The sequence below is a fragment of the Eubalaena glacialis genome, chromosome 3 (assembly GCF_028564815.1).
Source record: "Eubalaena glacialis isolate mEubGla1 chromosome 3, mEubGla1.1.hap2.+ XY, whole genome shotgun sequence".
Taxonomy (NCBI): Eukaryota; Metazoa; Chordata; class Mammalia; order Artiodactyla; family Balaenidae; genus Eubalaena; species Eubalaena glacialis.
The window spans coordinates 162,986,071-162,998,908 of NC_083718.1; the positions used below are offsets into that span (position 1 = coordinate 162,986,071).

Sequence of the window (12,838 nt, forward strand, 5' to 3'; positions counted from 1 at the left end):
TGTGTTGGGTCTTCATTGCCGTGCGTGGGCTTTCTCTAGTTGTGGTGAGCGGGGGCTACTCTTTGTTGCGGTGCGCGGGCTTCTCATTGCGGTGGCTTCTCTTGTTGTGGAGCACGGGCTCTAGGCACGCGGGCTTCAGTAGTTGTGGCACGCAGGTTCAGTAGTTGTGGCTCGCGGGCTCTGGAGCACAGGCTCAGTAGCTGTGGCGCACGGGCTTAGTTGCTCCGCAGCATGTGGGATCTTCCCGGACCAGGACTCAAACCCGTGTCCCCTGCCTTGGCAGACGGATTCTCAACCACTGCACCACCAGGGAAGCCGTAGGAGGGCCTTTTTAAATTCATAATGAACCCTTTTGACCATACCTGAATTTACCCTAAGGAGGTGACGCATAGTGGGGTCCTGTATTAGTTAGGGATCTTCAGAGAAATAGAACCAATAGGAGAAATATGTATACATCATATAGATACATATGGAGAGATTTATTATGAGAACCAGGGGAGCCAATTGTATAAATCCCAGTTCAAGGGCAGGAAAAGATGAATTGAGATGTCCCAGCTCAGTCATTTAGGCAGATGAAAGGGCTAATTCTCCTCTCCTCCACCTTTTGTTCTATTCAGGCCCTCCGTGGACTGGATGAGGCCCACCCACCTTACAGAGGGCAATAGCATTACTGGGTCCACTTATTCAACTGCTAATCTCATCTCGAAACACCCTCCCAGACACACTCAGAAACAATGTTTAGCCAAATATCTGGGCACCTTATGACATAGTCTAGTAGATATATAAAATTATCCATCACAGGCCCCTAGATAGCTTCCAGATGGGGGCTGGTCATCAGAGGAACCAACCACATGATTAGAGGGTTGGAACTTTCAGCTCCAACCCCTGACCTTCAGGGAGGGGAAAAGGGATGGAAATTATGTTCAATCACCAATGGCCAATGATTTAATCAATCATGCCTAGATAGTGAAACCACATGTAAAAATTCTAAATGCGGTTTGTTTGGGGAGCTTCTGGGTTGGTGAACACATGGCTGTGCTGGGAGGGTGGTGTGCCTGGAGAGGGCAAAGAAACTCCGCATCTCCTTCCTCTGACACCTTGCCCTACTCTTCTCTTCCATTTGGCTCTTCCTGAGTTGTGTCCTTTATAATAATCTATAATCATAAGTATACCTCTTTCCTGAGTTCTGTGAGTTATTCTTGCAAATTTTCAAACCTGGGGGGGATGGTTCATGGGAACCCAAATTTGTAGTTGGCTGACCATAAGTGTGGGTAGCATAGGGACTCCATTTGTGGCTGGTGTCTGAAGTAGGGGCAGTCTTGTCGGACTGATCCCTTAACCTGTGGGGTCCATGGTATCAGAATTGAATTGAAATGGTGGGTCCCCGCTGTTGTCAGAGAATTGTAGAATTGGTTGGTGTCAGAAGAAAACCACAGTGGAAACTGTTGCTTGCCCTTTATAATTCACAGCTTATCCCCTCCTTTCTCTAACTTCAGATGACAGATAAGGCACAAAGGTAACAGGATAAGTGGGCAGGATAAGCAGTAACAGAAGCAGGGCTCTCTCCGTGCCCTCCTCCTGCCTTTTTAGGATGATGATCGTAAATCAGAACCATCGCAGGAAATGAAATAGCCAAACATACGGTTTGTCCTTGTCTAAGAGGTAGCAGCAGCAACAGCGCCCACCTTCTGGGCAGCTTCTTTCTTGGCATGATGAGCCTGTAGGACCGCCACAGCTTCATCCACCTGTGAGAAACGCCAGGTGGTCAGTGACATCTGAGGAGAGCCCCTCCGCCCCTCCCTGGTGCCCGGGCCCAGCGGTGGCCTCTCCTGGTGCTGACCGCCTTCCCAGATACCCACTCGCCAGCAGCCCTCAGGTCACAGGCGAGGCACGAGGAGGTCACGGGGCAGCAGACCCTTCTCTCTGCCGCCCCTGGGTGTCCAAGGCCACCCCCTGTCCCCCTGAGCCGAGTGAGCGGAAGCCGCGGGGGTCTGGAAGCCTGCTCACCTTGGAGCGGAGAGACTCGGGGGACTCCAGCATGTGCAGCAGCTCCGAGTTGTCAATCTCCAGCAGCATCCCCGTAATCTTCCCAGCCAGGTTTGAGTGCATCGTCTGGATGAGCGGGAACAAACGTTCACCTGTGGGAAGGTATTCCGTGAAAAACCCAGTGGCATCCCAGTAGAGAACGGACGCTGGTGTCCAGGTCAGCAGCAGCTCTGGCCCCCTCTTCTGCAAGCACGTGGGTCACTCACCCAGCATCTGTTTCTGTTCCTGGGGGGGTGCTGCGGCCAGCATGGAGGCGGTCAGCGGCTCCTGCCCCTGCACGTGGACCGCAGGCTGGGGTGCCTGGGAACCAGGAGAGGCGGCGGGCTAGCACCAGGGAAAGGACACTTGACAGTGGTTGAGGTTAGGACAGTCCAACCATTCAACACCTGAATGCTACTATTCAGCATGCCAGGAGAGGAGGACGAGAGGTCCCTGGGCAAATTCAGTCCACTGAGAGGGGAGTGGTGGGAATATAAAAACTATATAGATTCCTGTGTACATATTCAGGTATGTAATACAATGCAATACAGTCAGAAAGGGGAGGTGAAATGAACCCATAGAGAACACACCTGCTCTGTGTCAGGCCTAGTGCTAGGCAGCTATTTCCTCAGATATTTAGTCCTCATAAACTTTTTCAGGTAGAGATTATCACCCAATTTTACCCATGATGCCCAATGAGGTCAATTCATTTGCTCACGTTAGCAAAATAAAAACTGAGTATTGAATTTGTTTATTGAACATACAAAGTTACAGCAACTATCTTTAGCAGTACAGCTTTTTTGTAAAGACCCCGTTATTTGCTTTGGAGGGACTCCCAGAAAGGACTGGGCCCAAGGGCATGCATTTCAGACCAGTTATGATTACTATATACCATACGCCCTCTCTCATAAAATGCTCTATAGAAACATGAGATGTTTGTAGACATCAATGTCTAGATGCTTCTATGGGGTCAGTGATGATCTGGGGCATAGAAGCAGGACCTTGCAGGCTATAGAAAGGATTCATGCATTGCAATGTTTGAGCCCAATTAAAAGAATTCTAATAGTAATTGCTTCACTTGTAAAGAAGAATAAATCCAAAGGAAAGGTGTAAAAAGAAGAAACGATTCATATCTTTTCAACAGGGCATTACATTTTGGAACTCCCATATTTAGAGAGCTTTAGGTAGGTGAAGTGAATGAGACAGTGGGCCACATCCGTTTCTCTCCTGCATTTCTGAAGGGAGCAGTTAGACACTGTGCTCACATTTAGCACAAATTGTATTTAATTTTTTTTTTTTGTATCCACTTTTTTTTTTTTAGAACTTTTTTTTTTTTTAAGGAATTCCTTTATTTTTATTTTTTATTTATTTATTTATTTATTTTTGGCTGTGTTGGGTCTTCGTTTCTGTGCAAGGGCTTTCTCTAGTTGCGGCAAGCAGGGGCCACTCTTCATCGCGGTGCGTGGGCCTCTCACTATCGCGGCCTCTCTTGTTGCGGAGCACAAGCTCCAAACGCGCAGGCTCAGTAGTTGTGGCTCACGGGCCTAGTTGCTCCGCGGCATGTGGGATCTTCCCAGACCAGGGCTCGAACCCGTGTCCCCTGTATTGGCAGGCAGATTCTCAACCACTGCGCCACCAGGGAAGCCCTGTATCCACTTTTTAAAATCCCCTTTCTCCTACTACAGAAAGAGCATTTTGAGAGCAGAGTCCATGTCAGTTTGTTTACCACTGTGACGCCATCCCACTCGCAATTCCTTGGCATTTAGTGGAGTTTTAATATCTGATGAATGGAGCATGGGATGTGGGCTGCTGACACTGGGGTGCATTTCCGTGGAGCAAAAGCCCAAGGAGGAGCACGGGCATGAGTGGTGGCTCAGGTGCAGTGGGAACCCCTAAGGAAAAGAACAAGCCAACTTAGATCCCACCACTCTTGGCAACCACGCTCTCCAGGAGTCTTCCTTTGAGTCAGTGTTTACACCATGGAGACTGTTTGAAGGACTAGAAGTTAAAACATTCTCTCTGCTAGCCATGGACTCTTTTCTTCACTGGCAGCAGGAGGGACAGATGTCCAGGTATGCCAGAACCTAGAGCTTGTGGCCACTTTTCCTTCCTTTCAATATCATCTCATAACACTGGATTCAATGCTCATAGCAGCACTATTTACAATAGCCAAGACATGGAAATAACCTAAATGTCCATTGACAGATGTATGGATAAAGAAGATGCAGTATATAGATATATACAAGTATATATACAATGGAATACTACTCAGCTATAAAAAAGAATGAAATAATGCCATCTGCAGCAACATGGATGGACCTAGAGATTATCATACTAAGTGAGGTAAGTCAGACAGAGAAAGACAAATACCATATGATATCACTTGTATGTGGAACCTAAAATATGGTACAAATGATCTTATTTATGAAACAGAAACAGACTCACAGATATAGAAAACAAACTTATGGTTACCAAAGGGGAAAGTGGGGGGGATAAATTAGGAGTTTGGGATTAGCAGATACAAACTACTACATATAAAATAAACAACAAGGTCCTACTGTATTGCACAGGGAATATTATACTGTATATTCAGTATCTGGTAATAACCTATAATGGAAAAGAATAAAAAATATATATATATACGAATCACTTTGCTATATACCGGAAACTAACACAACGTTGTAAATCAACTATACTTCAATAAAAAATAAACAATTGATAATGTCCAAAAAAAATTGTCCCTTGGATTTGGCAATAGTTTCTTAGATAAGACACCAAAAGTATAAGAAACAGAAGAAAAATAGGTAAATTAGACTTCATCAAAATTAAAAATTATTGTGCATCAAAGGACAATATCAGGAGAGTGAAATGATAACCCACAGAATGGGAGAAAATGCTTGCAAATGATATGGGTGATGAGTCTCCTGTCCAGAATGTGAAAAGCACTCTTAAAACCCAACAGCAAAAAGGCAAACAACCCTATTAACAAATGGGCAAAGGACTTCTCTCCAAAGAAGAGATACAAATGATCAAAAGTTCATGACAAGATCAATGTCATTATATCACTTACATGTGGAATCTAAAAAAGCTGAACTCATAGAAACAGAATGTAGATTGGTGGTTTTCAGGGGATGAGGAGGTGGAGGAAATGGGGAGATATTGTTCAAAGGGTACAAACTTCCAGTTATAAGATGAATAAGTTCTGAGGATTCGTTGTTAATAATATTGTATTATATACTTGAAGATTACTGAGAGTAGATTTTTTTAAAGATTTATTTATTTTTTATTTATTTATTTAATTTATTTTTGGCTGTGTCGGGTCTTAGTCACAGCATCTTCACTGAGGCACGTGGGATCTCTCATTGCGGCACCGGGCTCTTTGTTGTGGCGCGCGGGCTTCTCTCTAGTTGTGGCGTGCGGATTTTCTCTCTCTAGTTGAGGCACGCGAGCTCAGTAGTTGTGCCGCGCAGGCTTAGTTGCCCTGCGGCATGTGGGATCTTAGTTCCCTGACCAGGGATCGAACCCGCGTCCCCAGCGTTGTAAGGCAGATTCTTTACCACTGGACCACCAGGGAAGCCCCAAGAGTAGATCTTAAATGTTTTCACAAGAGAAAAGAAATGGTAATTATGTGACATGACGGAGGTGTTAGTTAACTATGGTGGTAATAATTTTGCAATATATAAGTGTACTAAATCAAGACGTTGTAGACCTAGGACTTACACAATGTTATAGGTCAGTTATATCTCAATAAAGCTAAAAAAATATCAATGTCATTATGTCATCAGTCATTAGGGAAATACAAACCAAACCACAGTGAGTTAGCACTTCATACCCACTAGGATGGCTATGATTGAAAATAAAAGTGAAAACAAGTGTCAGCAAATATGTGGAGAAACTGGAAACCTCATACATTCTTGGTGGAATGTAAAATGGTACAGCCACTCTAGAAACAGTTTTGTGCTTCTTCAAAAAGTTAAACATAAAATTACTATATGAGCCAGCAATTCAGAAAGAAAAAAAGAGAGAGAGAGGGAAAGAAAAAATATTTGAAGAAATAATGGCCAAAAATTTCCTAATTTTAAGGAAAAACATTCATTTACAGATCCAAAGAACTCCAAGGAGGATAAACATAAAGAAATCCACATTTGGACACATTACCATCAAACTGTTGAAAGCCTAAAACACAGAAAATTTTGAAAGCAGAAAGGAAAAACAGCACATCAGAACTCACAAGTAGACTTCTAGGCCAAAAAAAAAAAAAAAGTAAAAAATGGGAATTCCCTGGCGGTCCAGTGGTTAGGACTTAGTGCTTTCACTGCTGAGGAGCTGGGTTCGATCCCTGGTCAGGGAATTAAGACCCCGCAAGCAGTGCAGCCAAAAAATAAAAAAAGAACTCTTAAGTACAGTTCTGACAAGCCTTATTTCTCGACAGAAACAATAGAGGCAGAAGGCATTTGAATAACATAATCAAGATGCTGAAAGAAAAAAAAACAAGAAAACCTGTTCACAAAAGTTTCTATGTCCAAAAAAATTATCCTTCAGAAATGGATAATTTTTTTAGTTTAAGTAAATTGAATTTAAAAAAATAAATGAAGATGAAATAAAAACTTTCCCAGATAAACAAAGACTGAGAGAATTCATTGCTAGCAGACCTGACTTACATGAAATATAAAGTCCTTCACGGTGAAAGGAAATAGCACCAGTGGTAACTTGACTCTACAGGAGGAAATGGAGAGCACCAGAAAAGTGACATATGTGGGTAAATATAAAGAACCGGGGACTTCCCTGGTGGCACAGTGGTTAAGAATCCACCTGCCAATGCAGGGGACACGGATTTGAGCCCTGGTCCAGGAAGATCCCACATGCCACGGAGCAATTAAGCCCGTGCGCCACAACTACTGAGCCTGTGCTCTAGAGCCCGCGAGCCACAACTACTGAGCCCACGTGCCACAACTACTGAAGCCCGCACACCTAGAGCCTGTGCTCCACAACAAGAGAAGCCACTGCAATGAGAAGCCCGTGCTCACCGGAACTAAAGAAAGCCCGCACGCAGCAACGAAGACCCAATGCAGCCAAAAATAAATAAATAAATAAATTTATTTTTTTAAAAAAGAACTGTACAGGGACTTCCCTGGTGGCACGGTGGTTAAGAATCCGCCTGCCAACGCAGAGGACACAGGTTCCATCCCTGGTCCGGGAAGATCCCACATGCTGCGGAGCAACTAAGACCATTTGCCACAACTACTGAGCCCTCGTGGCACAACTACTGAAGCATGCGTGCCTAGAGCCCGTGCTCTGCAAAAAGAGAAGCCACCACAATGAGAAGCATGTGCACCGCAACTAAGAGTAGCCCCCCTCGCCACAACTAGAGAAAGCCCACATGCAGCAACAAAGACCCAATGCAGCCAAAAATAAATAAATTAATTAATTTTAAAAAACCCTGTACAAATACATATTCTCTTTTCTCCTGTTAATTTCTTTAAAAAATATAAGATTTTATGAACCACTAATTAGAACACTGTATGTTGGGTTTATAACATATATAGATGTAATATATGTAACAATAATAACACAAAGGAGGGGGTATGAAATTAAGCTATATTGGAGCACAGTTGCTATATTTAACCATTTTTAAGCTAATATTAACCTAAAGAAGATTATAGTAAGTCAGGATGAATACTGCAGTCCCCAGAGCAACCACTCTACATACAAATATAGTTTGAGTGAGTAAAATGGCTGAAGTTCTTGAGTGAATTTGGATGACTCAATAAAATACCGTTTTTTAAAAATCAACAAATAAATTTAAATGGTACTCTCAAAAATATTTTAGCACAAAAGTAGGCAGTCATAGAGGGAAGAGAAACAAAAGAAAACAGGATAAATATAGAAAATAAATAGCAAAATGACAGGCATAAAGCCAGCCATATGAATAATTACACTAAAAGTGAATAGACTAAACAATTCAATCAAAAAGTAGAGATTGTCAGATTGGATTTTTTTTAAAAAAGCAAGATTCAATTATATGCTATCTATTAGAGACACAAATCAGATTCAAAGACACAGGCAGGTAGAAAGTAAAGGGATGGCAAGAGACCATGCAAATTGTAACTCTAAGAGAGCTGAAGTGGCTGTGTTAATATCAGACAAAATAGGCTTTAAGATAAGAAATGTTACTGGCAATGAGAGGAATATTTATAATGATAAAAGAGTCAAGACATCAGGGAGATGTAACAACTATACATCTATACATACCTAACAACAAAGTCCCAAAATACATGAAGCAAAAACTGATAGAATTGAAAAGAGAAATAAACAATTATAGTTTTGGCATTTCAATACCTCACTCTCAATGATTGATAAAGGGTATATATCCAGAATATAAAATGTACTCCTACAACTCAATAATAAGAAAATATATTATCCAATTTAAAAATAGGCAAAAATTTGAGTAGACATTTCACCAAAGAAGATATGAAGGTACAAAGAGCTAACAAGCACATGAAAAGATGGCCAAGATCATTAATCATTTGAGATACACAAATTGAAACAAAAATAAGATACCACCACACAGTCACTAGAATGGCTATAAAAAAAGATAATAACAAATGTTGGTGAGGGTGTGAAGAAATTGGAGTCCTCATACATTTCTGATGGGAATGTAAAATGGTACAACCACTTTGAAGAGTTCGGCAACTACTAAAATTTAAACTTTATTTATGACCCAGCAATTCCCCTCCTAGGTATCTAACCAAGAGAAGTAAAAACATATGTCTACACAAAGATTTGTACATGAAGTGTTCATAGCACCATTGTTCATAAATAGCTAAAAAGTGGAATCCATTGAATATCAACTGGTGAACAGATAAACTGTAGTATAGCCATGCAATGGAATGCTATTCAGCTATATAAAAGGATAAAACTTACATGCTACAACATAGGTGAACTTCAAAAACACAATGCAGACACAATCACAAAAGGCTACATATTGTATGAATTCATTTTTATAAAATGTCCATAAAAAGCAAATTTATAGACACAAAGTAGATCAGCTGTTTGCCTGGGCCGGGGGGTGGAAGAAGGGACTGACTGAAAATGGGCACAAGTGAACTTTTGGGGATGATGGAAATGTGCTAAAACTGGATTGTGACTTACAGAGTTGTCAAACTGTAAATTTACTAAAACTCGTCAAACTATACACTTACAATGGGCATATTTCATGATATGTAAATTACACCTCAATAAAGTTGTTTTAACATTAATCACATTCAACAGATACAGAAAAATCAGCTTTGGTTTTCTTATCCATAATGGAGGAGTAATAATAATCATTTCTACCTCATAAGGTTGTTGCAGCATTAAATAATTCATACAAAATGCTTAGCAAATGGCAACAAGTGAATCTCAATCATTGTTAGCTGTTATTGGTCAAGAAAAGGCTATGTTCTAAACTGGGAGGTAACAGGGTTAGATTTGTCTTTTAGAAAATCACTCAGGTTGCAGAGTGGTGAATGAATTGGTGAGATGGAGGTGAGGGAATGATGTGTATACAGTTCTGCTCTCTGCCTCTTGCCTGTTTGCAGGCAAGAGACAGTGCAACATGAAGTAAGCCAGAGGCTGCAGAGGTGGAGACGAATGAGCCAGGAGGTGGGACAGAAGGGGCTGGGAGGTCACTAGGACGACTCCCCAGCTTTTGCCTTGATGACTAGGTGGCTGGCGGTGCTATTTCCTGTGGTAAAGGAACAGGTGTGCAGGAGTAGGGATGGATGCTGGTTGGGGGTGTGCTGAGTGTGAGATGGAGACCGAATTTTGGGAGTCTGTGGAGCTGACGTCATGGAAGTGGACAGGTGAGGGTGAGCAGAGGGAGAGGAGAAGAAGGTGCAGGATGGAGCCCTGGAATGCCAGCATTTAATGGGCGAGCAGAGGAGGAGGAGAAAGGATAGGAGCCTGCAGAGGGCCAGCAGGGGAGGAGGAGGGCTTGGGCAGAGGTGGCAAACCAGATGCTTGGGCAGGATTTTCTGACAGACATCTGTAGTTAGTTTGGTCAATTCTGTTTTTTGTTTTTGTTTCGTTTTGCTTGAAAGGTGCTTAACATGTTCTTTATTGAGACATAATTCATGTACCATAAAATTCACCACTTTCAAGTGTTCAATCAGTGTTTTCTGGTACATTCACAAAGGTGTGCAATCATCATCACTATCTAATTCTAGAACATTTTCATCCCTCCCCCTAATATGCCCCATACCAGTCACTTCCTGTTACCCCTGCCCCCCAGCCCCTGGCAACCACTAATTGACCTTCTGACTCTGTGGATTTGCCTATGCTGCATATTTCATATAAGTGGAATCGCATAATATGCAGTCTTTTGTGATTGGCTTCTTTCACGTGCATAATTCTTTCAAGGGTCCTCCACGTTGTAGCATGTGTCTGTACTTCATTTCCTTTTACTGCTGCATAATAATCTGCTATATGAATATACCACATTTTATTTATCCACTCATCAGTTGATGGACTGTGGGCTGTTATGAATAATATTTTTATGAACATTCTTGTACACGTTTTGTGTGGATGTATGTTTTCAATTCTTTGGGGCATATACCTAGGAATAGAATTGCTGGGTCTTATGGTAACTCTGCATTCAGCTTTTTGAGGAACTGTCTCTAAGTCTGGTTGTATCACTTACAACCAGACTGTGTGACCAAGGGCAGATTGTTTCACTGTTCTGTGGCTCAGATTCGTCATCTGTAAAAGTGAGACAATAAAGGACATTTTTGCTGTTTCCAAAGCAATTGCACCATTTTACATTCCCACCATTAATGTATGAGGGGTCCAGTTTCTCACGTCCTCGCCAACACTTGTTATTGTATGTCTTTTTTATTATAGCCAACTTAGTTGGTATAAAGCGGTATCTCAGTGTGGCTTTGATTTGTATTTATCTGAATATTAATAATGTTGAGGATGGCCATGGTGTTTTCCTGTTGAAATTTGCTAGGACATATCATTAGGTTTTTTTTCCCCCCTGTTAGGTTGTTTTCTTCCTGTTGATCTATAGAGATTTTCCAGATGGAAAGCTGATTTTTCCCATACTATAGTTCTTATGTTATTTATTAACATGGTCCAATGCCCCCACTCTATCATCCTGTAGGATTGATTGTGCCCTTTCTGTCATATATCGTCTCCAGTGTTTTTGGTCTGTATCTGGGCTCCCTACCGCTTTAGAATGATCCTGAATTAATTCTATCCTATTTAATATATATAGTTTAATGATAAATTTTTATGTCTTGTATCTTGTTCTTTTTTCAGAATTACCTTGTATATTCTTGGGTGTTTACTCTTTCGTATGAATTTTATTTTATTTTTTAAATTATTTAATTAATTTATTTTTATGTTTATTTTTGGCTACGTTGGGTCTTTGTTGCGCGCACAGGCTTTCTCTAGTTGCGGCGAGGGGGGCTACTCTTCATTGCGGTGCGCGGGCTTCTCATTGCAGTGGCTTCTCTTGTTGCGGACAACACACCTAGAGCACACGGGCTCTAGGTGCGCGGGCTTCAGTAGTTGCGGCACACGGGCTCAGTAGTTGTGGGTTGCGGACTCTAGAGCACAGGCTCAGTAGTTGCGGCGCAGGGGCTTAGTTGCTTTGCAGCATGTGGAATCTTCCTGGACCAGGGCTCAAACCTGTGTCCCCTGCATTGGCAGGCAGATTCTTAACCACTGCACCACCAGGGAAGCCCTCATATGAATTTTAGAATCCACCTATCAAGTTACATGAAAAATCCTCGTATATTTTTACTGGAATGAATTGAATTTGTAGATTTATTTTAAGGGAGAAGTGACATCTTTATGATAGTATTCCCATGCATAAGCATGTTATATCTCTCCATTTTTAAAATATTCGTTTTATAACTCGGAAATACTTTGTATTTTCCTCTGTAAATGTCTAGCATGTTTTTTTTTAAAAGATATATCCCTAGATACATGATCGTTTTTACTGACATTGTGAATGGTATCTTTTTCCCTATCACATCTTCTAGTTTCTTATTCCTATTACAATCAGTATGGTAATCTGTTGATTTTTGTATGTTGATCTTATATTTAGTAGCCCTGCCAAACTCTTTTATTAGTTCAAATAGTTTTTCTGTAGATTTCCTAAATTGACAGTAATATAACCTGAAAATAGAAACAGTGTTGTCTCCTCCTAATTCTTATCCCTCGTATTTATTTCACTTATTACATTGGCTAGGAAGTCGGGATAGTGGTGATTAGTAAGGTGACAGTGAGCAATCTTCCTTTGTTCCTGACTCAATGGAAAGGCTTCCAAACTTTCATCTTAAGTATAAAGTTTAGGTTTGGGATAGATACCTTTTAAAAGTTCCCTTCTATTCTCAATTTGCTAAGCATTTTTATAAGGAATCTCTGTTTCATTTTGTTGAGCGGTATTTTTGAATTTTTGAAAGGATCATCTGATTTTCTCCTTTATCAGTTAATTAGCAAATCACAGTGATAGATTTCCTAATGTTAAATTATCTTTCTGTGAGTAAAGTGAAAATCAATATCGGACCTGGGCTGATGCAAACCTGCCTGACACTGAACTTGGTCTTCCACAATAATGTTCCTTAGAAACAGTAGAGCTAAGATAAAAGGGGGTTATAGTGTACGCCTCCTTTGTTGTGTGCTTAAGTTTTGCGGGGTTGTCAATGGGCTTACACATCCAAAATGGTGTAAATTATTGGTGGGAGATAGAGACTGCAGCTTCTATAAGTCAAGGTGACCCTCACACACCTTGGCTCTCCTGTACATGACCTGTGAGTAAGTGACA

At 41.4% G+C, this 12,838-nt stretch overlaps 1 protein-coding gene across 1 annotated transcript in view; it reads right to left on the reverse strand.

Moving 5' to 3' along the window:
• Positions 1–1,647: 1,647 nt before the first annotated feature.
• LOC133087213 (polyadenylate-binding protein 4) overlaps positions 1,648–12,838 on the reverse strand; it is a 35,772-nt gene continuing 24,581 nt past the window's right edge. The window contains exons 3-5 of the mRNA XM_061184018.1: positions 2,253–2,346; positions 2,008–2,138; positions 1,648–1,745 (exon numbers count right to left, since the gene is read on the reverse strand). Of these exons, the coding sequence (XP_061040001.1) occupies positions 1,656–1,745; positions 2,008–2,138; positions 2,253–2,346 (315 nt within the window). The 3' untranslated portion in view covers positions 1,648–1,655. The remainder of the gene's footprint in view (positions 1,746–2,007; positions 2,139–2,252; positions 2,347–12,838) is intronic.